At 39.5% G+C, this 23,852-nt stretch overlaps 1 protein-coding gene across 6 annotated transcripts in view; it reads right to left on the bottom strand.

The window, feature by feature from the left end:
• Nucleotides 1-23,852, bottom strand: part of LOC105465664 (fibronectin type III domain containing 3B) — a 364,084-nt gene that overhangs the window by 253,925 nt on the left and 86,307 nt on the right. For 5 of the 6 annotated variants that reach the window (XM_011714222.3, XM_011714227.3, XM_011714244.3 and 2 more), the window contains one exon: nucleotides 16,540-16,615. In XM_011714222.3, the coding sequence (XP_011712524.2) occupies nucleotides 16,540-16,615 (76 nt within the window). Of the gene's footprint in view, nucleotides 1-16,539; nucleotides 16,616-22,723; nucleotides 23,495-23,852 lie in introns of those variants that run through there. The other variant, XM_011714249.3, reaches the window with a different exon arrangement.

The raw sequence follows: 23,852 nt of genomic DNA, 5'->3' as shown, positions 1-23,852 counted from the left end.
TTAAAGTACCAATTATTAAAACAAGAAAAATCACACCGAATTTTCTTTCCTGTTGTTACTACTCAAGATTAACATATACTAATAAAATTTTAGAGAAATTTATGTAGGACCTAAAGTAAGGTCTCAATGATAATTTAATGTCTCACTTTCAAATAGAAAATCCTAGATAATTAAGCTCTTGAAATCTGCCCACACTTGAACCTATGTAAGTAAAGCTTTACATATTTTCAAAAAATTAGGGACATACAAACTGCAGAGAACTCTACAGGAATTAAAGAAAGAGAAAATGGGTGGTAAAAATAATTTTAGAAATTATCTGTTCTAATCCTCTTATTTTAAGGTGAGAAAACGGAACCCCTGATCAATGGAACCAGACTAAATGGTAAGGAATTTAAACCTGTATCTGGGGACCCTCTTCCTTTTCCCAGAGCCAGAAAGTTTCATTAGGTGTTTTCACTTAAAGGGGAGAAGAAAATTTAAGAATCTAATTAATTGATTTTTACAGTATAAATTCAAGTCCAATGACCTTTCATGTGAACTTCATAAAAACAAATCCAGAAAAAAAAAAAAAAAGCTGCACAAAACAAAACGTCTGTGGAAGGTGCAGAGTTAATAAGATTTGTATCAGTGAAGGGAAACAGGCTTGAAACAAATTTAAAGAGGCCAGACTGGTAAGGCTATTTCACCCTTCCTGTTGAGCCATTTCCTATGTCTCCTAAATACATTATCCAGAGCTACTTTTCAGCACTTTGGCTCAAATTCTAAAGAATCTCATTTTCTTCAAAGTCTGTTCTATGGTTAATTACTTGCCTTCTAACTACTCTGGGTATAGCCAAGAAACAGGTAGAATGCACCTGTTGTTCTTGAGTTACATCTGAGATGGAGCCTGGCATTCTATTCGCTTCTGAGGAATGTTAATTGCTGTTACCAGCATGACAGGTGCAATGAGGAGCAGAAAAATGATCAATGAACTCAACCACTGAACAGGAGCAGAACTCAGACACTATGAGAAAAATCCACAGCGCTGTACCTGTAATTACTAATAATAATCAGTCTGGCAATCAACAATTTGACCCTTGAAATAGATTTTTTTAAACAGGGCCCAAAGTTCTAAATTTCTACAATAGTCCCTGTCCACATGAGGGAAAAAAAAAAAAAAAAAAATGTGTAATTCCATTTTCCATGTTTCTATCGAGCCAATTCACTCACCTCAACTGTCTCTCATGGCTTCTCTCTTCTGTAGGCAATGTTCCTCAGTTCCAGATCATTACTGGTGTGGAGTCCTATCTATTTTGAATCCTGAGTCACTTCCTTTCTCACCAGTTTCATGCTTTAAAACATTCCCATTTCTGTACAATACTTTACAAAATGAAGCCAACTCCCACATTGGTCCACTATTTTTTTTTTTTTTTTTTACCCTCCACGTTGGCTTCTTCTTTTACTGTGGCCCAGTTGACAGGGGAAAAGGGATGTACTTATTACTTGAACACAATCTGGGATATCTGTTTAGAATATTTTTCATATTTTTAAGTTTCCTAACTTGGTGATCTCCAAATACTACACAATATTATTCATTAGACTTTAAAATATCCTGATGATATCTCTAGCAATCATATTCTTACTACGGGGAAACTGAGACACAGTGAAGAAAAGTAAGTTCCTAATAAAATTAGGAACCTAATAAAATTAGCAACTGAATTAGGAAATGTAAACTGAATGACTACAAACAAATCCTTTGAAAATTAGAGTCCCGGGTTCAAACCTCAATTCATTCAAACTGTAGAAAAGGGAGGAAAAAAATTTCAAAAAGAAAAAATTCTAGCTTTGAGCTTACAAATAATAATTTTTAAGTCAATTTTTCTTATTTTTCTGCATCTAGATTTAATTTTTTTCCCTTTTGTCCATTGTGTGACCAAACTTAATTCTGAGAGCCTTCTTTTTTTTTTTTTTGAGACGGAGTCTCACGCTGTTGCCCAGGCTGGAGTGCAGTGGCGCGATCTCGGCTCACTGCAAGCTCCGCCTCCCGGGTTCCCGCCATTCTCCTGCCTCAGCCTCCTGAGTAGCTGGGACTACAGGCGCCTGCCACCGCGCCTGGCTAATTTTTTGTATTTTTAGTAGAGACGGGGTTTCACTGTGGTCTCGATCTCCTGACCTTGTGATCCGCCCGCCTCGGCCTCCCAAAGTGCTGGGATTACAGGCTTGAGCCACCGCGCCCGGCCAATTCTGAGAGCCTTCTTGTTCATTTAAGGGTACAATGTCTGTAAATACCCTTCTCTTCCAAATGTCACCAACCCCAACGATCTCCACCTCCATGATTCTCAGAACTCCTGAAGTAAGAACATCAGTAACACCCTGAACTCAGAAATACAAATTCTCTGGCCCCACCAACCCCAGACCTGAATCAGAAATCCTGGGGGTAGAACCAGCAACTGTGTTTTAACAGGCCCTCCAGGTGATTCTGGTTTATGTTACATTTTGAGAACCAAGATTCTACCTGTTGATAATCTTGAGGGTCTGACATCAATGTCATATACTGAATTCCTATACTATAGGGACCACCCACCTAAGTCAAGCACCAAAATGATTTCTGGGGACCTACACTGTTCGAACTAGATTAGGAAGGGAACAAAGAAGGAAGCCAAAGTCCCAGTCCAATTCTTTCATAAAGGCATGCAAAACCAGGGTTCACAGTAGCTTATCAGCTTCTGAAAAGTGGCAAGTTTTAAGATGGTTATTTTCTCACCTCACTTTTTTTTTTTTTTTTTTTTTTGGAGACAGGGTCTCACTCTGTCAGGCAGACTATAGTACAGTGGTGTGATCTTGGCTCACTGCAACCTCCATCTCCTGGGTTCAGGCAATTCTCCTGCCACAAGCCTCTCAAGTAGCTGGGATTACAGGCGTGCACCACCACACCTAGCTAATCTTTGTATTTTTAGTAGAGACAGGGTTTTGCCATGTTGGCCAGGCTGGTCTCAAACTCCTGACCTCAAATGATCCGCCTGCCTCGGCCTCCCACAGTGCTGAGATTACAGGGGTGAACCAACACGCCCAGCTTTCTCATCTCATTTTTTAAACTCTGTCCACTCTGCATAATCATACCTGTTCCAATCAACTTTAAATTTCATTAAACATAGGTGAACTTCGAATTTCATTAAACACACGTGAACTATTGTGTTTACATTTAAGTATAAAATAAATCTGTACTCTGCTGAAAGCAGTAACTCATATTTCTGAAGTTTCTTGTTTATTACTTAGAGGCTTATAACCAAAGCTAAAAAACAATTTTAATAGGTTCAGTAAAGTCAACTACAACATAGATTTTACTTAATATGCATAAGAATACAAGATAAAAGATCTTCAGACACTTTACAAAACTGCCAAACTTACTAAAGAAGATCAACCTGAAAAACAGCCACAGGTACACAGCATGTGCACTGCAATGTACATGGGAAGGCACAGCGCGAGAATTTCTTGAGCTGTCCTGAGGGTTACGTTAACCAGAGCTTCTCAACCTCACTGCATATTCGAATGGCCTGGGAGCTTTTAAAAATCACTCATGCCCAGTCCCTACAATCTGACCATTCCCCTGTGCTCAACAATGTGACAATTCACTACAACTAGCCTAGATATCAACTCTTAAACTTCTTTTTTTTTTTTACGTTCCCAGGTAATTCTGATGTGCAAAAGGATACAAACCACTGTTAATACACAGTTTTAAAATTCTGCAATGTTAGACATGTCCTTTTCCTTGGGCATATGATCAAGAACTATGTCACTCAACAGGTGAGTGCTTGACTCACAGAATGAGAACTGTCTTGACTATTAACTAAGAATAAATTAACCAATTTAATCCTGGATCTTTATTTCTAACTCATGGGTTGACAGTGCCACGCTTTTTTTTATATTTTAGTAACATTTTTAAAAAACTATTTCAGCCGGGCACGGTGGCTCATGCCTGTAATCTCAGCACTTTGGGAGGCTGAGGACGGCAAATCACCTGAGGTCAGGAGTTCAAGATCATCCTGACCAACATGGAGAAATCTCGTCTCTACTAAAAATACAAAACTAACCGGGCATGGTGGCACATGCCTGCAATCCCAGCTACTCAAGAGGCTGAGGCAGGAGAATCACTTGAACCCGGGAGGTGGAGGTTGCAGTGAGCCGAGATCCTGCCATTGCACTCCAGCCTGGGCAACCAGAGTGAAACTCCATCTCAAAACAAACAAACAAACAAAAAACTATTTCAAGCTTACACTCAAAGACAATTTAAACATTTAATTATACTACCTGCAAAGATTACTCTTCCTCAACAGAACACAAGTTCAGTTCTCACATTGCCTAAGTACAGATGCTCTTTAACCTGCGACCGAGTTACATCCTGACGAAACAACCGTAAAGTTGAACAATCTTAAACCATCATAAATCTGGACCATTTATACTTGTTTTGTCCACAGGGTACCACAGTGCAGCAGGCAAAAACTGACATTGCTGGATCTAGCATAAGACATACCGAAATGATCTTCAAACATCCAACCGAGGAGAACTGTTAAAAGACTTAGCACTTCAAGAACAAACAAACAGTTTGACATTTACATGAGATAAGTATATGTGTATACCCACTTTAATGAGAACTGCAAAACGAAACAGGAAACAAAATTCATCTGGTCATTTCTCTAACACAGAATAACATTTTCACTAGAAGATAGAACAAGAAAAGGGCTTGTATTTTAAGTTTCCACTCTTTTTTTCACTCCCAAAGACTTTTCCCTTGATGCTAGGCCTCCTCTTCTTATCAATTTGGAACAGAAATAATAATCTGCTAATACATACCTGGGAGCTTTTTAAATAAAGTGAAGATGTGGACACTCCTATAGCTAGAAAGATAACAAAACAGATGTTTAAAACTGGCTCCACAATGCAATATATAAAGCATCCATAAAGGTGTTCCATAATTTAAATATAACACCTTTATGGAGAGGAAATACCCAAGTTGAGGAAAACGAAAAAATACTCACTTAAAAAAAAAAAGTTTGCCTTTTAAACCCATATTTGTTACTCTTAATGCTTGTACAATTAAGAGACAGAAAGTAAAAATGTTTAGTGCTGTCAATTTTGTTATAAGACAAACATTTTTCTAAGACACTATAGTTCATCCACCTTAGGGAAACATTCATCCAGTGTGTTCTCATTGGTCACAAGTCATGACTATCTCCTAAATGTCTGTAATACGTGTTTCTCCTTCCACATCCCACCACAAATGCCCTCCTTCAGGCTTGACGCCTGCCTGCCCTCTTCAATCACACTGCTGATAGAGGAAAACCATTATGCCACCTTCATTTAACTCAGTAAACGATATGATTTGCATCTTTGTCCCCTCCAAATCTCACACTGAGATGTCATTCCCAATGTTGGTGGTGGGGCCTGCTGGGAAGTGACTGGATTGTGAGGATGGATCCCTCAGGAATGGCTTAGCACCATCCCCATGGTGATGAGTGAGTTCTCATTCAGTTCACAGGAGATCTGGTTGTTTAAAAGTCTGGGACCTCTCCCTTCTCTCTCTTACTCCTGCTCTCGCCATGTGACTTGCCGGCTCTCCTTCGCCTTCTGTCATAATTTTAAGTTTTCTGAGGCCCTCACCAGAAGCAGATCCCAGCACCATGCTTCCTGTATATCCTGTAGAACCATGAGCCAATTAAACCTCTTTTCCTTATAAACTACACAGTCTCAGGTATTTCTTTATAGCAATGCAAAAACTGAGAAGCACAAATCAGACTCATTTACTATTTATATTTATTATGTATGTATGTATGTATGTATGTATGTATGTATGTATGTATGTATTTTTTGAGAAGGAGGCTCGCTCTGTCACCAGACTGGAGTGCAGTGATGCGATCTCGACTCACCGCAACCTCCGCCTCCTGGGTTCAAGCAATTCTCCTCCCTCAGCCTCCTGAGTAGCTGGGACTACAGGTGTGCACCACCACGCCCAACTAATCTTTGTATTTTTAGTTGAGACAGGGTTTCACCATGTTGGCCAGGATGGTCTAATCTCTTGACCTCATGATCCGCCTGCCTCAGCCTCCCACAGTGCTGGGATTACAGGCATGCGCCACCATGCCCGGCCCTCATTTACTAAAGCATAATTTGTTCTTGGGTCTGACACAGAGTTTACTAAGAATTCATTACTACACATAAACGCTATAATTTCCAACAGCAAGAAAACATAAAATATTAATAAAATTAATGAGTAACCTAAATTAAAATATTTGTTAATAATATAAAAATAAATACGAAGTTTGGGAAAAAGTTTATGCATCTTTAAGGATTAAATAGCCTAACATTTTCTAAGGTATTCCCATCCTATTCTCCCCCAAAAGAAGGTTATTAAAAGCATCAATATAATGATTCCTTCATGCATTTTTACAGGTAAGAGAAGCTAATCCACATACTGGACTTTTCAGAATTACTGTTTTTGGAAACACATGCCTATATTATCTTAATTTGAGGAACTAAGAGTGAAAATAACTAAATTTAACTACCTAATCAGAATAACAAAAATAAGTAACTTCTCTAAATTAACTAAGAGAATTTTTCCATCATTCTATCTTCAACAGCACCATCACTGTCTGAATGTTCGTGTCCCCCACCCCACCACAAATTCATACACTGAAATTCTAACCCCAAAGGTGATGGTATTAGAAGGGGTGGTATTGGCCGGGCGCGGTGGCTCAAGCCTGTAATCCCAGCACTTTGGGAGGCCGAGACGGGCGGATCACGAGGTCAGGAGATCAAGACCATCCGGGCTAACACGGTGAAACCCCGTCTCTACTAAAAATACAAAAAATTAGCCGGGCGTGGTGGCGGGCACTTGTAGTCCCAGCTACTCGGGAGGCTGAGGCAGGAGAATGGCGTAAACCCGGGAGGCGGAGCTTGCAGTGAGCTGAGATCCGGCCACTGTACTCCAGCCTGGGTGACAGAGCGAGACTCCGTCTCAAAAAAAAAAAAAAAAAAAAAAAAAAGAAGGGGTGGTATTAGAAGGGGTGATTGGGTCATGAGGGACACTAATCCCTCATGAATGGGATTAGTGTCCTTATAAAGGAGGCCCAAGAAGACCCCCAGGCCTTTCAACCATGTGAGGACACAGAGAGAAACTGCCATCTATGAACCAGAAAGCAGGCCTTCTACAAACACCAAAGAAACCAGTGTCTTGATCTTGGACTTCCCAGCCTCCAGAACTGTGGGAAATAGATTTCTGTTGTTAATAAGCCACCCAGTCTACAGTATTTCTGTTATAGCAGCCCGAACAGACTAAGACAAGTATCAGGAAATGACTTTCCTTCAGTCTCTATGCCTCCTACGTGCAGGATAGGCCCTGGGATACACAGATGACTAAGCTTTGACCCTTGCCCTTGAAGAACTTAATCCAGTCTTCCTTAAAGACACTTGTAACATGAACTTTTCTATTTCAGGTTGGAAATGTAAGAACAAGAGTAAAAAATACAGAAAGAATAAAGCAGGAACTGAAAGACTACAAGCTGTGAAATAACCTGTGGCCAACCATTGAGGTAATGTGACACTGCTTGCTTTTCTGAATTATCTGACATGCAAAGATCTGTGACATTTAAAGAACTCTAAGCAGTGGTACCTTCAGAGATGACATTTTAATCATTGTTTAACAAGCCTAAAGGGCAGAAGGGTTCAGAAGCTAAACTGCGATTGCATAACTTTTAAACATGTTATTTTGAAGTGTTAGAATTTAAACGTAAAGACATCTAAAAAATCCTAATAACTCCAGTTCACACAGGTTTTCTGAAATGTTTTAAAATGATTAGGTAACAAAAAAATGAAGGGGGGGGTTCAATGCCCACCCATAATAAAGACCAAAAGCTTAGTAATCACTCCTATATATTAGGCCCTTACTATGACTCAGAAACTGTTCTTAGTGCTCTCCACACAGTAACTCATTTAATCACAGCAATCCTTCAGGACAGAAATTACTACTCCAGCTCTACAGATAAGGAAACTGAGGCGTACAGAAATTAAGGAACTAATTTTACAATATACAACTAACGTGCAGGGGATTTTTAAGCCAGGCAATCTCACTCTAAAACCCATAATGTATAGCCCTTCCCAATGTATAGCCCTTACTGCTTCTTGGTACTGCCTAAGAACAGAATGTACTAAATAAAAATTTTAAGAAGTATGGAAACAATTTTTTTTTTTTTTTTTTGAGACAGAGTCTCGCTCTGTCGCCTGGGCTGCAGTGCAGTGGCACCATCTCAACTCACTGCAACCTCCATCTCCCAGGTTCAAGTGATCCTCCTGTCTCAACCTCCTGAGTAGCTGGGATTACAGATGCCCATCACCACACCCGGTTAATTTTTGTATTTTTGGTAGAGATGGGGTTTCAACATGTTGGCCAGGCTGGTCTCGAACTCCTGACCTCAGGTGATCCGCCCCACCTAGGCCTCCCAAAGTGTTGGGATTACAGGCGTGAGCCACTGTGCCCAGCCAGAAGTATGGAATTCAATGAAAATGTAAAAGGAGACACACTAGAAAAACTGCTTTATTGGATAAAATAACATAGAGCCTTCTCTGAATATAGCTGCTCATGCATGGTGCGAGAGTGAATGGCTGTTATTCAAAAGAAAACCAACAACTAAAACTACAACAAAATTTACTTTAAATTCATGGAACACTGAACCTGTTGTTTTAGCTATAACCCCATATCTGAACAGTATATATATTCTTATAAACCTTCATCTAAAATGTTTGAACTGGTGCCATCACCAGCAACCCTATGAGAGCAAGTCTATCATAAATAAGCAATGAAAGGGAGACTAGAATTTCAACTGATTTCTCCAAGTAGGAAAATGAAGTCATTGCCCACAATTAATCATGCCATCTATTTAGGGGGAAAAAAGCAGCAAAGTTGTGGATACAACTAGATAATGATGATCATAATAATGACACTTACAATGGATTATCCTCACAATCCTATCAGATAGATAGGTACTATCATTGTTCCCATTTTAAGAGAGGAAACTGGGGCTAACAGGTTAAGCATTAGCTACCAAATGACCAGGGATTCACACTACAGAACTATACTCTGAGAACTCAACACCAATTCATCTTAAGTCTGATGACAGAACATTGGGTGACAGTTTTATCTAAGGGTTTAACATTCCATTCTTATGTAAATATAAGAATAAGCATAAAAATCAAGATAACTGAGACAGGAAGAAGAAAGGCAGGAAGCAGCATATACCCTGAGTACCTCCCTTGAGAGGGACTTAAAACCTCCTAGGAAAGCAACATAGTTTGGTATTGATGTAACCCAGCCTCATGACATTACACAATCCCAGCAAGATGACAGTTGCACGTTCAATCACAGCCTTTGCTCTCATTCCTTCCATAACCCAGACTTTCTCCTCTGGGCCTGTCAGTATTTTCCGGCCCTGGTGGAAACCACCTGCTGGTAAACTTCCAGTTACTCAGCAGCAAGAGGCTGTCTGTAAAGGGGTTTATCAGGTCAGCATACGGAATGTCTATTTGTAACAAATAGCTGTGCATCAGTCCATGTTGAGAGGAACTGCTAACTCGTCATGTACAAAATAAAGCCCCCAAACATTTCAGAGATCAAGAGTACTCCACAAAGCTGAAAGTAATTTTTCTTCAATCTTTCTCCAAATTTAATGTAAATCCTATCATGGAAAATGAAAAAATCTTCTAATGAAACAAATATATGCACACACACATGTAAATATATATTTGTAGTATAAACACACACAGGTAAAAGACTGGTCTTGAAGCTAACATTTAAGAATCGTAAGGTGAGCTGGAAAATTGGTAGAGTGATTCAGATTTTCCTAGAAATTCAGACTGTCTTGGCTTAGACCCCCCAGGAGGACTAACTATACAGCTTCAGATCAATCAGAAAGAAAGATGGCCATGACACTAGGGTTAGCCTTGGCAAATGACTTGTTATTTTCAATTCTAGAAGATTTTCCAAGTGAGGCCTAAGTGTTCACAATAACATTTCAGCTTGTTAGCAATCCCTCACAAATCCCCCCAAATACTAAAGAAATGGGTTTCGGCCAGGCACACTGGCTCATGCCTGTAATCCCAACAATCTGGGAGGCCAAGGTGGGAAGATTACTTCAGCTCAGGAGGTTGAGGCTGCAACCGAGCTATGATCGGATCGTGCCACTGCACTACAGCCTGGGAGACAGAGCAAGTCTGTCTCAGAGCAAGTCTTTCTTTTTGAGACAGGGTGCCCTGTCTCAAAAGAAAAAAAAAAAAAGAAATGGTTTTCAAGGCAGTTTCTTATGTAGAAAACCAGCTCCTAAAACCCTAATCTTGTAATAGGAAGAAACATTTCCATTTATAATACAGATTACAAATAGTCAAATAACAATTCATCCAATATAATAAAAGTTGGCAAAGATTTAGAATTTAATGCATTCATGTTACAATAATTTTACTTTCAAATCACCCAAATATTTTTTATCAAAAAACTGGTTGCAAATTTAAGCCAAGACAGAGATCCACTACAGTCTTTGAAAACAGGCTTCATTTGCAACAGGTACTCTTCCTGGGTTTTAAGCTAGTAAAACAGGAATTTCTCATTTACATGCAAAGTATGTATAAAAGGGAGAGACCATATACATGCTTTGCTTTTGAAGTTTCAGTCTACCTCAGTTTGCAAGCTCAAGCTATGACACCATTCTTGTCATTTCACACTAAACTAAGCAAGAGATAACCCAAATTCCCTAGGACCTGTCATAAAATTCTTAGAAAGAATGACAGGTCACTGTTTTAATGTGCCAAACAAGTCTAATAAATGCACTTAAAGTATCTATCACACAAGGAAAAAAACAAAAGCAACATTAAGGTCCCCAAAGTATCACATAAGGAAAAACAAGTAACACTAGGGTCCCTGTGACATTCTGGATGCTGACTCATACATGGAGGGGCGGGGGATGGGAGACAAATGAGGAAATTCAGAAATGGTGAACAGCTCTCAATGGTGCCATTCACAGAGTCACTGGGCAGAGCGTGGTGTTCATCAATGATACAGTTCCCACACTCACTGGGGCAGGGGGAAAATTAGACACAGAGCTGAGGGAGTCTTACGGAGAACAAGCAAGAGCGGAAAAAGTTTCACATTCGAATAGCTTCAAAGTTACAGCCATTTCATAGTAGTGCCCCCCTCTTAGAGGTCCCCTCTGACCACGCATTCTGTTGTCATTTAGTCATTTTGAGGTCTCTATTCACTTAACACAAGTTAGCAGATTAACTGCTATGGTAAAAGATTCCTAAATTATTTTGGACAGAACCCATTAGTAATTAAGTATCTTTAAATATTACTGTTTACTAAAATAATGGTGCTTCCTAAGAATTTTACTTTAATCAGTTTTTTTTTTTAATCAGTATCACACTCACCTGTTTTCCTTAGCCTCACAATTTATATATAACAGTCTTAAATAAAAAATTACAGTATTAATGTAGGGTCATTATAAAAGTTCTTTAGAATTTAAACATGCTTCTCTAAAGGAAACTCATTAACTTCAATTATCAACGCAATGTGGTATTTCAAAGTTCTTCTATCGAGATTTAGAGACTGCTAAAAGCACGTAACTAAACATCTTAAACTGCCAACAGAAGAGTAAAACTGAAAAGAAAAATCATCATGCTTGAATGTAATACCAGAGCCAGTCAGGAATCCAGTCAGTAATTATTCTAAGCTGTGTAGCTGGGGAGCGGGGTTAAGATATACTGTTTCCTGTCACAACTGAATTCACATCTAATTCGAGAGCTAAGGAAAGGTTTACGCATATAACCAGACTGTGTAGTGCTACCTCTACCTGCTCCTCCAGAATTCAGGGAAAAGTCAGGCAGTGGTCTGGGAGGGCTCTTGGAAGAGACAGGCCTGAAGTCTTAAAGGAAGCATGATGTTTGTTTTGGCTGGCGGATTTTACAGGGAGCAGATAAAAAGATGGCATGTGTAGACAGGAAGGAAGGCTGCATTGCCAGCACCTCAGCCCAGACACAGATATGAAAATAATGGGAGAGACCCAAGTGTGCCCTCTATTAATTCCTGAATTGAAGCAAAGGCAAAATTCATATTGATTGCTAAGATTCTTTTTTCCTAACAATTAGCTCTTTATACACTTTGATCTGGCCAAGAGAAAATAAATCTGTTGTCTAGGATGCCACAGGTATAGGCTGACCCCAAGTGAGAATAAACTATGACCTTTTTTGGCCCCTTCGAGACTTGTGATTCATGTTTCATGGGAAATATTGAGAAATATTCCATTAGAAATGAATCTGCATTCACAGCATATTGTATGCTTCCTGTGTTTTCTTCCTTATCACCAAGGACATTCCCATAAAAACACATTTTTTTTCTTTTTTAATAGACAGGGTCTCAGGATAGAATGCAGTGGTGCAACCATAGCTCACTGCAGCCTCAAACTCCTGGGCTCAATCGATCCTCCCACCTCAGCCTTCTGAGTAGCTGGGACTACAGGAATGCACCGCCATAACTGACTGATTTTTTCTTTTTTTTTTTTTGGTAGAAATGGGTCTCACTATGTTGCCCAGGCTAGTCTTTAACTCCTGGCCTCAAGCAATCCTTCTGCCTTGGCCTCCCAAACTGCTGGGATTATAGGTGTGAGCTTCCCCACTCAGTCCATATTCTTCTGTATTAATTTGCTTTCAACTTCCAAGCTGCCTTTTAATGAGATCACAATGAGCTTCTGAGGTCTTTCTAGTGGTTTCATAAATGTCCTATAGATAAAATTATCAGACTAATAAATTCAGTTACAAGTAAAGAGGACTGACCTCATACAATGTGACTTCAAGGTTTCCAGGAAGGCCCAGCAACCAACTCCACTCCCTACCTGAAATCCCCACAAAGCAGTCCCTAATCTGAGGGCTAGTGTTAAAATAGCAAAGTTATTAGGCTGACAGTTTCAACCATGGCATCATCAATGGGTATGACTTCAAAATTTCCAGGAAGGCCACCACCACCCATCACCTTCCCCTCAATTTAAAAAACACCAGCCGGGTATGGTGGCTCATGCCTGTAATCCCAGCACTTTGGGAGGCCGAGGCGGCCACATCACGAAGTCAGGAGATCGAGACTACCCTGGCCAACACAGTGAAACCCTGTCTCTACTAAAAATACAAAAAATTAGCCAGGTGTGGTGGTGCACGCCTGTAGTCCCAGCTACTCAGGAGGCTTAGGCAGGAGAATCGCTTAAACCCGGGAGGCAGTGGTTGCAGTGAGCTGAGATTGTGCCACTGCACTCCAGCCTGGGCAACAGAGTGAGACTCCATCTCAGAACAAAAAATAAACAAAACAAAACAAAACCACCTCCCACCTGTTGGCCGGTGTTGAAAGAACGTAAGTAGAGTTTCGATCTCTTAAATCCCTAACAAAATACAAATATTTCTTTCAGAAATTTCCATTACAGTGTGACCATTTTCAGATTCCTTTCTATTAGGTTTTTAAATGGCAAAGAACTGCCTCCCACTGTACCTACGAGTCCTCTCCCATTGTCCTGGAGCTGGAGCCCTCCCTGGCCCCAGTCGACAACAGCTGGAGCTGGAAGCTCCACCTGGAAGCTGAGCCACCCCAAATCTGAACCCAAACCTGATTTGGGGCAGAAATAATGTAATGAGTTCTAAACCAATATTCCCTGCATCACACTGTCTGCTAGTCACTGCTCAATCAGTATATCTCACTTTGTTAACAAAGTGCTCGCCCCAGCTTATTCCCAAGACTCAGTCTCCACCATCCACTTTTGTTCTGCGAACCATCTGTCTCATTCTGGGTATCTAAGTACTCATCCTACTATCCAGCTCAGAATCCTGTTACTCCAGGAACAGGAAGTTAACCTTGCTGTTATCAAGAGAATGGAGTCCTCCCTGACATAAAGGCACAGAACAAGGAACTCAGGGCGTCAGACATACCAGGGAAGAAAACTCAACTCTGCCTCTTTCTTGCTATGTGACTTCTTGACAGGCCTCAGCTTCCTTGTGTGTAACTACACACTCACTAAAGGACAGAATGCATAGCACAGCCTGAGCTGAATAAATGTCAGCAATGGTAGAGATGATGTTCATCACTGGGAGTGTGAGGATGACACAGCAACTTGTGTTGGAATGTACAAATATACTGCCTATTGCCACATTTTATGTTGCTATATTCTACCCAACTGGAGTGAAACATTCACAAACTCATACTGGAACTCACATAAAGGCTTTCTTATTTTTTGCCTGAGTGACTGCCTTTTATACACATTAGTGGCGGTCAATGAGTCTGAACTTGGGGTTCAGCCTGCTAAGCTGACTTTCCTTCCAGTTTCTGCAGTTCATCCTATTGCCCTAGTACTTCCGAAACCCTAGCAAAGCACCTAGATCCAGGTCCTAGTCCTCATTCCATCCTGTGCCATTTCAATTAATTGGGCCAGGTACCACCACTCCCCAAAATGAAGATAACCATAGTATCTGAGACTTCAGAAGAGAACAAAGAATAGGAAGCCTGGAGGGAGCCAAAGATAAATGGCTCCACAATTCTGTTTTGGTCAAAGGCATTTTTGAAATCACTGGAAGGAGTGTTAGTGTCACTTATCTCCAAGTATCATCATGAATAAATACAAAGCTCCCATTGTGAAGACAGCAATATACTTGCAACATTTCCTGCGAAGTGCACCAGTTATAACATGGATTTAAAAAAAGAAAAAAGTGGGGGAACGGCTAACTCAGTGAAGTTACACATACATATACACACACAAAACATATACACACACTACATATACACGCACACACTCCTTAGACACCAAAAAGTAAACTCAAGTGGAATGAAAGAGATTTTATGCATGTTCATCACTAAGTGATTTGCTTTTATAGATTCTATTACACATACTTAGTTGTAGAGGGACATAATCTACCAGCCAATTAATGGGGCTCCAATGTTACCATAACCAGAGGCTTAACTGCTTTCTTACTGAACTGAAAACCTCAGCTTCATCCCATATTGGTGACTTTCATCTAGTTTTTCTAGTGTGATTTTTTTTTTAAAGATACAGGGTTTTAGGATTCTGAGGTTTTAATTGTTCACAATATCCATTTATTATAATACTATAAATAGGTGAAAGACCCTGTAGTCCATACTATTTTAAAATACTACTTCTCTTCCTTGACCTGAAGTTTCCCCCATATTGTTCATCGACTAAGACTAGGTTTTGATTTTAAATGATTTAGAATTCCAAAGATCAATTTCTGGGACACAACAGAGAAATGCAGAGTAGAAATCATTAATAAAAATGATTAAATAATCTAATATTAACTTCAATTAAAACTCATTAGCCTTGAATCTTTAAAAATATACTCATTTCTCAAGAAATATTTTCTAAGTTTTTGTTCTTATAGATACAAAAATAAAGTACAAAGCAACATGCTCTACTACTATGCAAGGCAAAAAAAAAAAAAAAAAAAAACCTGTTTCTGTATAGCTCATTATGGGAAACTGAAACTAAAGGGCATTTCCCCCAGTTTGTTTGTATATTGGTAAGCAAGTTCAAGTATTAATAATAAAGCCTCTGATTAGATTCCAGTTCAATTAATAACCTAATACTGATCTCAATTGCATGCCAATTTACCATTTACCCCATAATCCCAATCACTGCCAAAAAGAGCTATCATAAACAGTGCCTTTTAACACTGCAGTGTTTACCAGCTAACATCAGATCTAGGTTGATCTTCCTACACAGAACTCCATATGGATCAAAGTACCTACGTCATTTATTTCCAAGTGAATATACAGAAGAGGCATTAGTATACAAACTAGAAGTGTCCTAGGAGCTATAATAAAAGAACCACACCCAGAAGCCTTACCTACACCTGGAACTTTAGGTGACAAGATTCTGAAGTCTGAGCTAATCCTATAATGGGATAAGACTTTTAGAGATCTTGGGAGGGGGAAGTTTGCATTTGGAAGGAACATGAATTATCGGGGGCCAAAGAGTAGACTGTGTTGGGCAGCCTCCAAGATGGTCCCCAATGACCTGCCTCTTGGTATTCACACCCTTTCATAATTTCTTCTCGAGTCTGGGCTGGACCTACTAGCTCCCTCTTGCCCTCTAGTTATTGGCTCTGAAGCCAGATGCCATAACATAAGCCCCCTCCGCTTCTCCATGGAAAGGCCCACTTAACAAGTAACTGCAGAAAACTTCCTACCAATAGCCCCCTGTGAGTTAATACTTGTTGTTATAAGCCACCAAAGTTTGGAGTAACTTGTTACTCAGCAATAACTAACCAATAGATACCCAATACAGATTTTACCACTACAAATATCCTTTGGATAACATCATAATACATATTTGAGACCATGTGACAGAAAAAAGAAAATGAATATCCAAGATATACTTTACATCTAGAAAATTACATGCAGACACACATAGAAAAACATTACATCCTTCAAATAAAGAAAAAATCTTTGATTCGATTATTTACCAAAAATGTCCTTACCTTGAATGCACTGAAGTGTTCCATCCTCCGCTCTGATTGTGAAAGTCTCACCTGGATTAACTTGAACGAGAATAACCTGCCAAAACAACACATTAATTTCAGTTTAATACTGGAACCTCTGGGATTTGTCAAGTGTTATTACCTACATTTATACACTAGACAGGAAGTATGTGGCATAAAATGTTTTATAAACACAAAACTTGGAATATAAGTCTTAATTGGAGGTATGGGGATAGAAGGAGTACATGCATTTGAATTTAGCTAAGTGAATTCTCCTGTGTTGCTTATGATGCTATCTAACTTTAAAAACTCCATTTGAAGAAAATTTTTCTTTGAAAAGCACAATTCCTTTTTCTCTTTCACAAATTTAGAAACTACAATTAAAGAAGAAAAAAGACCAGAAACCATACTTATAGAAGAAAGCTGCATCTAGCAATGAGGTTTTGACCTAACAGTGTTGCATACTGTTCCCAAGTGTCTATTACTGATCTGGGTTATATGGTTCCATTGTGTGACAACAAAAAAATATTTACAAGAAAAAATTTTGTAAAAAGAATATCTGTGTATAGGATCTTAAGACAATAATGAACAGTATTCAATAAATATTATAAATAGGCCCCACCAAATACCCAAATGTTTAAAGTCAATGTTTTACTTATATGAACATAAATATTTAATATTAGACAACTTCCAAGACTAGACCATGAGTGGTAATAGCAAAGTACATTCTCTCAACAGCCTTATAGTTTTATTAATAGTTTTAATCAAAGGATAATCAAAGGAAAAAAAATCACTAATTGATATCTAAATACAAGTTAAAAGACATAATACAAACTTAAAAAGCTATAGTTAGGCTGGGCACGGTGGCTCACACCTCTAATCCCAGCACTTTGGGAGGCTGAGGCAGATGGATCACTTGAGGTCAGGAGTTCAAGACCAGCCTGGGTGAAACCTCCTTTCTACTAAAAATACAAAAATTAGCCAGGCGTGGTGGTGGGCACCTGTAATCCCAGCTACTTGAGAGGCTGAGGCAGGAAAATGCCTTGGAGGTGGAGGTTGTGGCATGCCACTGCACTCCAGCCTCAGTGACAGAGCAAGACTCCATCTCAAAAACAACAACCATCACAAAAAGTATAGTTAAAAACCACCATGTACAAAGCTAACACTTTTTAAAAATCACCATAGAATTTCTAGAAATTGACAGGATGTCAGTGTCACATTCATCCTACAGTTACTGGAACAAGCCCTGTTCTTCCCTGGCTCGAAACTGTCAAGTATACTGTTCCGTCTGTCTGTCATACTCTTCCTGTACTCCCTCATCTTAGCTTACCACCTACCTTCCTCCATCCTCAACCAACGTCTATTCATCCTTCTCAGCTTGTGATATAGTGTTTAACTCTTAGGACAGGTCAGGTACCCGGCTATGTGTTCTAAATCAAACAAAAAACCTGCTCTACTGCTTCTTCCTAGAATTTACAACTGCAATTAATTAACTAAGCAATTATGTTAGTGTCTGTCTTTCCTTCTTCAATCTAGGCATGATAGGGATAACATCCAGCTATCTAGCCCCATGCCTGGCATAGAATAAGTTATGTGCTCAATAATTACTTTCACTGGATGAATGAAAGTCATAAAACATTTTTAAAAAACTATTGCAAATAATTATCTTAGCTTAGAAATTAAGTTTTCATAAGACGCAATTTAAAAGTCAACTTTATTTACTGTATACACCATAATTTGTTTTGTAAAACTATTGAGATCAAAGCCATTTCATCTTTAAAAACTCCATCTTTAATATCCATGTATTTTGCCTCTTCTAATAATTCAGCCAGATGACACTGCTGGAATACTAAAATTTTTTAAATCAAAAAATACATTACCTGGAAAAAAATAGGATCATTCAGGGAAACTCAGACTAAGCTTCACCCCTGGTGCTCTTGAATTATGACAGTTATTTCAAGGCAATTTATTTTTCCTGTATAACAACTGTAGATAATCTTTGAGTTTTCAGTATTTAAATTACCACCAATGTAAGTACATTGTACTGTTTCAAAAACTCAAAAGGAAATTCCTTCAAGATGTCTAGAATGATTAAAATATTTGTTTTCTTGAAAAGGAGCTTTTAAAATAATTTCTTTAACATGAAAATCATTTATTTTTACATAAATATACAATATAAAAACTACAATGGAAGAAAACAACACTTCAATACAGACGATTATCCAGGTCTTCTTAAAGGTCCTTAGACCAATTCTAGCATCACTGTAATAAAGCAGAAACCATTTGCTTTGTGTTTAAAGCTCTAGGGATAGAACTGTGATATATGCCCATGGAATTAATTAGTTGGGGGAGCGGGGAACCAATGGATGCCAAGACTCTATGTCCTAGATTTTCTCTGACAATCCCAAATTCATATACCCTCTTCTACCACGCTCATAATTGTCAGACAATGTGTCCCGAATACCGGTTCAGAAAACACAATTCACCAATATTACGGAAAGTCCCAGGCAAGAAAACGGATTTCTGAATTGGGACATGTCCAGACTGTCGTCACGTTATCTGCTTATCATATTGCATAAAAAGTGTCTGTAACAGTTCCTCAGTGGTCACTGACACCAGGCCAAACTTCAAAGAACGACCCAGAGGCATCCAGCCTCTAAGGTCCACTTAAGTCTTCCCCCACTGCTTACTGAGTTCAATTCCTGACCCCCATCCCACTTCTTCAGCGAGAAAGATGATAGGTAACGGGCTTTTAAGCATCCGACGAAAATACCACCCTTCAAATGTTTAGTTCATGTAATTTTCATTGCTGCTGAGTAGCCATGGCAACCAGATTATAATCTACCAAGTTACCTCAGAAACCAGGCAAGTCTCCTGTGTCCCAATATCAATTTTTCTCAGTAAAGGAGAAGTCATTATTTAAACAAACTGTATTCATCTTGGCACTGAGGTATTTTAAAAGAAAGCATTTTATTATACTGAGGGAGGCTGACCACCTAGCTGTTTTCATTGTCAATAAAGCAGAGATAAAAATAAGTTTGACACACACCAGCCCAATGACCGGTCCTGACAGCAGACATGAATGAGCTGGCGGCAGGTCTTGCATCACGCAGCCCCGGAGGAGCATGAGTCACAACCTGGCCAACTCCCGGCACTTAACCTTTCCTCTCATACAAGTTGGGCAATGTTTCTCTCTCTCCCTCCCTCCTTCCCTCTCCCCAGCCACAAAGCAGAAATATAATAACTGCTACAAGTCCTCCTTAATATAAAATGCGAAACAGAACATTGCTGTCCAAACCGCATCATTTTTCGTCTACTCACTAAGCATTTCCTACTTTTCCAAAGTCAGCATTAAACTGATTCATATTGCACCACATCTTCACAGGAAGAAAAAAAAGACAAAGATTTTAACTACTGATATTTTTTTCTCCAGAGATGTTAAGAAGAACCATGCTAATCAAATCATGAGAGCATCCTCTAAGCTACTATTGCTTCATCAGATCTGTTTCAAAACCGTTAGTGCTACAAGAACCATGAAGCTGGAAATAAACAGAAGGCAGTTTATCAAAGTTTAATAAAAAATAAGTGACCACTCTTCCAAAGTCCACAGAAACAATAAAACAAGAGTTACAATTAATACAATTGAGCAAATACAGCATCATGGGAATTCTTTGTCTAACAGGGGAACTGAAAGAAGGGGTACTATCTTTCCTTTACAGGTATAAATCTAAAACTAACTCTGTTTCTTACTCATTAAAAGAGGGAAAGGAAGGCTACTTTTGCAGTTTAAACTTTGGGTGGCTGATTAACCAGGTGTCAATAGTATCTAAGACTACTTCTGGAGGCAAATGTCTAATTTATGCCTCAAATAAAAAAATCACCAGTCACTCAAATAAGCAATCAGGGTAAAGTATCAGTCCATCAAAAAAGCTTCTGGCCACGTACAAGCGGCTCATGCCTGTAATTCCAGTGCTTTGGGAGGCTGAGATGGGGAGAATCGCTTGAGACCAGGAGTTCCAGAGCAGCCCAGGCAACATAGTGAGACTCCATATCTACAAAAATAATTGTAAAAATTAGCCGGACATGGTGGTGCATTCCCGTAGTTCTAGCAGCTCAGGAGGTTGAGGCAGGAAGATCACGTGAGCCTAGGAAGTCAAGGCTGTAGCAAACCGTGACGGTGCCAACTGCACTCCAGCCCGGGAAACAGAGCAAGACTGTCTCCCAAAAAAAAGCATCTCCTGGGAGAATGGTACCAACTGACCAAAGGCAAAATATTACACTTGCAGCATTTTTAACCGTTAAATCCAATCCTCAGACAATCAAGATATAAACCATGCAGAAAGGAGATCCCATTTCACTTCCAGAGTTTTTTCCACTGGCCACACTTCGTGAAGCTTGTTTTCATGTATAAATGAACACTTCCTCCTTGGAGCCCACATTTATGATTATCCAACAGGTATCTTTAAGGGGGAAAATGATACAATCTAAAAGCTGCAGAAGCGTTCCACTCAACTAAGGATACTATCCAGGAATACCTAATAACTTTAAAAGTGACCTTTAACCACATGAGAAGAGTACTACCGTCTATTCCTCATGCCACTATTTTCTGGTCACATATACTCCCACTCCCCACTCCTCAGCCCCACCCCCAAGATTCCCAGTCTCCAAGCTCGTCCCAGGCCCCCACACCCAAACTGTCTATTCACACACACCTTTGAGACCCCAGTCTGTGTGCAACAGACCACAGCTGGCCTCAGGCAAAACTGAAAAGTAAGCAGTATTTGTTTTTTGAGTCCCCTCTTTTCTCCAAATCAGGAAAAGGGAAGTGATGGGGTGCGAATGCCCAATATTGATCTTTGTGGTAATAACACATGCAAAGAAAATGTCTAGGATTAAAAACATAAGCAAGTAAACTAGAAAGATCCTGGTAAGAAGATGTGAATGTATCCATTGCCTCATTTTGCTCACTGCCCTACCTGAAGCCTGAATCCAAAGCTGATTGAAAAATAATATACAATAACAGGAAGCCCCCAAGCGGACCTAAGCAAACACTGGGAACTCAAGGTCCAAGGGCACACATTGTAGGTGAAGCTCCCCTTGCTCAACACAACCCGTAGGATACATGGCAAATATGTTTTGAGTTTTCCTGGGCTTTAGGACTCTCACTGTTCAAAATAAGGAGCAAGGATATCCACTACTCCAAAAGTTTTAATACTGTTTTCTTCAAAGAATAGAAGGTTCAAAAGCTGTATCCTCAGCCAGGTGTGGTGGCTCACGCCTGTAATCCCAGCACTTTGGGAAGCCGAGACAGGTGGACCACTTGACGTCAGAAGTTCACGACCAGCATGACCAACACTCCGTCACTACTAAAAATACAAAAATTAGCCGGGCATAATGGTGGGTGCCCGTAGTCTCAGCTACTCTGGAGGCTGAGGCATGAGAATCGCTTGAACTCAGGAGGCGGCAGCTGCTACGGCACTCCATCCTGGGCAACACAGTGAGACTCTGTCTCAAAATAATAATAATAAATAATAAGTTAAAATTAAAAATAAAAATGTACTGTTCTTTGTTAAAAAAAAAAAAAAAAAAAAACAACAAAAGCTGTATCCTCAATATCACATCTGTAAGATTAATTCGGCATGATGCAAGGTACTTTATCAACTCCTTTTTCCAGGTTTTTTTCTATAATGATTAAGAAACAGCTACTACTTATTGAATCCCTGTCATCTGCTAGGTAGATATTAACTAGATTTTACAAATGGGGAAACTGAGGCTTGAAGAAGAAAAGCAACCCTTCCAAGGTCACAAAACTACAAAGTGACTGGAATCCAGCCATGTCTGACCAAAATGCATACTCATCTAGCCCACACCACCACTTCTCCCCTCTACTAGGTGTGGTTTCACCATGTCAATTCAATATGGAGATAATTCAACAAGACTGCTAAAATAAAGAGAATGCAGTTAACCAGGTCAAAGGAACATCCCCAAAGGCAGGACAAGTTCTCTTCTAGGAAATATGCATTCCTCCCTGAAGGAGAGCCTTCTACCCCCAATTTCTTTTTCTTCAAATTCCTACCAGTGACAAGTCTCTCAGTTAAGTAAAATTACAATCTCAAGAAAAAATTTTTACCAAATCTGCCACGTTTCATGCTCTCAATAAAATCTAAAACCAACCACTTCTCACCTCTGACCAGATTTTCTCTTTGGTAAACATTTGCGCTCTCCTTAAAGGTTCACCTCCCAATGCATTCACATTCCAGTGTCTGCTCAGCTTCTGTGTCCCGGCAACAAGAGTGACTCCTATAGGAATCCATTCACAGAAGTTCTGAAATCTAAGCCCTTTACATCTACAAAATGGTTTGAATTACTTGGAAATGCTTCTTATTAAGATTATCACAACAAAAGCCAGCAATAAAAAGTAATAAAGTAACACCACAGTATGTGGAAATTTCCTATTAAGGGCTCAGAAGTCCAGGAAAGGACCCTCTCCGGCTCAGTTTTCTCACCCACAAGCTGCCCTCTCAAAGCACACAGGAAGAATTAAAATCGGCCACCTTTTTACCTACTTTTAAGCAACTAGTTTGAGACATTGTCCACCATACAATCCAGGAAAACAGAATTTTACAGCTGGATACTTAAGACCATTGCAAAGTTTAAAGAAGCTGTCCAGATTTAAGACTTCAAGGCAAACACACTAAACATGCTCTTTTAAAATGTAATGCCTTTAAGATTTTCCTTTCTAGATTTGAGTTACTAGAGCTTTGTTAAGTAACTGTTGGAAAGCCAGGCACACTTAGATTCTTGGTCTTGGAAGCACTACAGCTTTGAGGACATACACATACTGACTCGTACACATTAACAGATTATTCCAATTCTTCCCTCATTCTGCACCAAGTCCAAATTCAAGACTGACACTAGTCTCTACAGAGAGCAAAGGAAAAATGTGACAAAGATTTTCCAGCCAGCCCCGCCCCTCCTCCCACATGTCCTCAGCACATACAAGCACAGCCGATTCTATGCACGTTGAATTCAGAGCCAGTTTATGCACCATGACATCAGTGCAGTATAATGAGCCAAGTTTAAACTCCATCTGGGACAAATAATGTCCAGGCACACTGTGACTTCTTTTGTTTATATACAGTGACTAAATATGTCTTGGTGGTAAATGAACTAACTCAAGATTTATTTCCCAAGGCCTCCAAAACAATATTCTGCACGCTGAAGCAACTCCCTGCCTCCAGTTCTTTTTCCAAGGCTATGCATAAGTGATTTTTAGCAGAACACATGATTTTTGAAACATATAATTAACATCT

The sequence above is a fragment of the Macaca nemestrina genome, chromosome 2 (assembly GCF_043159975.1).
Source record: "Macaca nemestrina isolate mMacNem1 chromosome 2, mMacNem.hap1, whole genome shotgun sequence".
Taxonomy (NCBI): Eukaryota; Metazoa; Chordata; class Mammalia; order Primates; family Cercopithecidae; genus Macaca; species Macaca nemestrina.
This window is presented reverse-complemented; position numbering and strand designations above follow the sequence as displayed.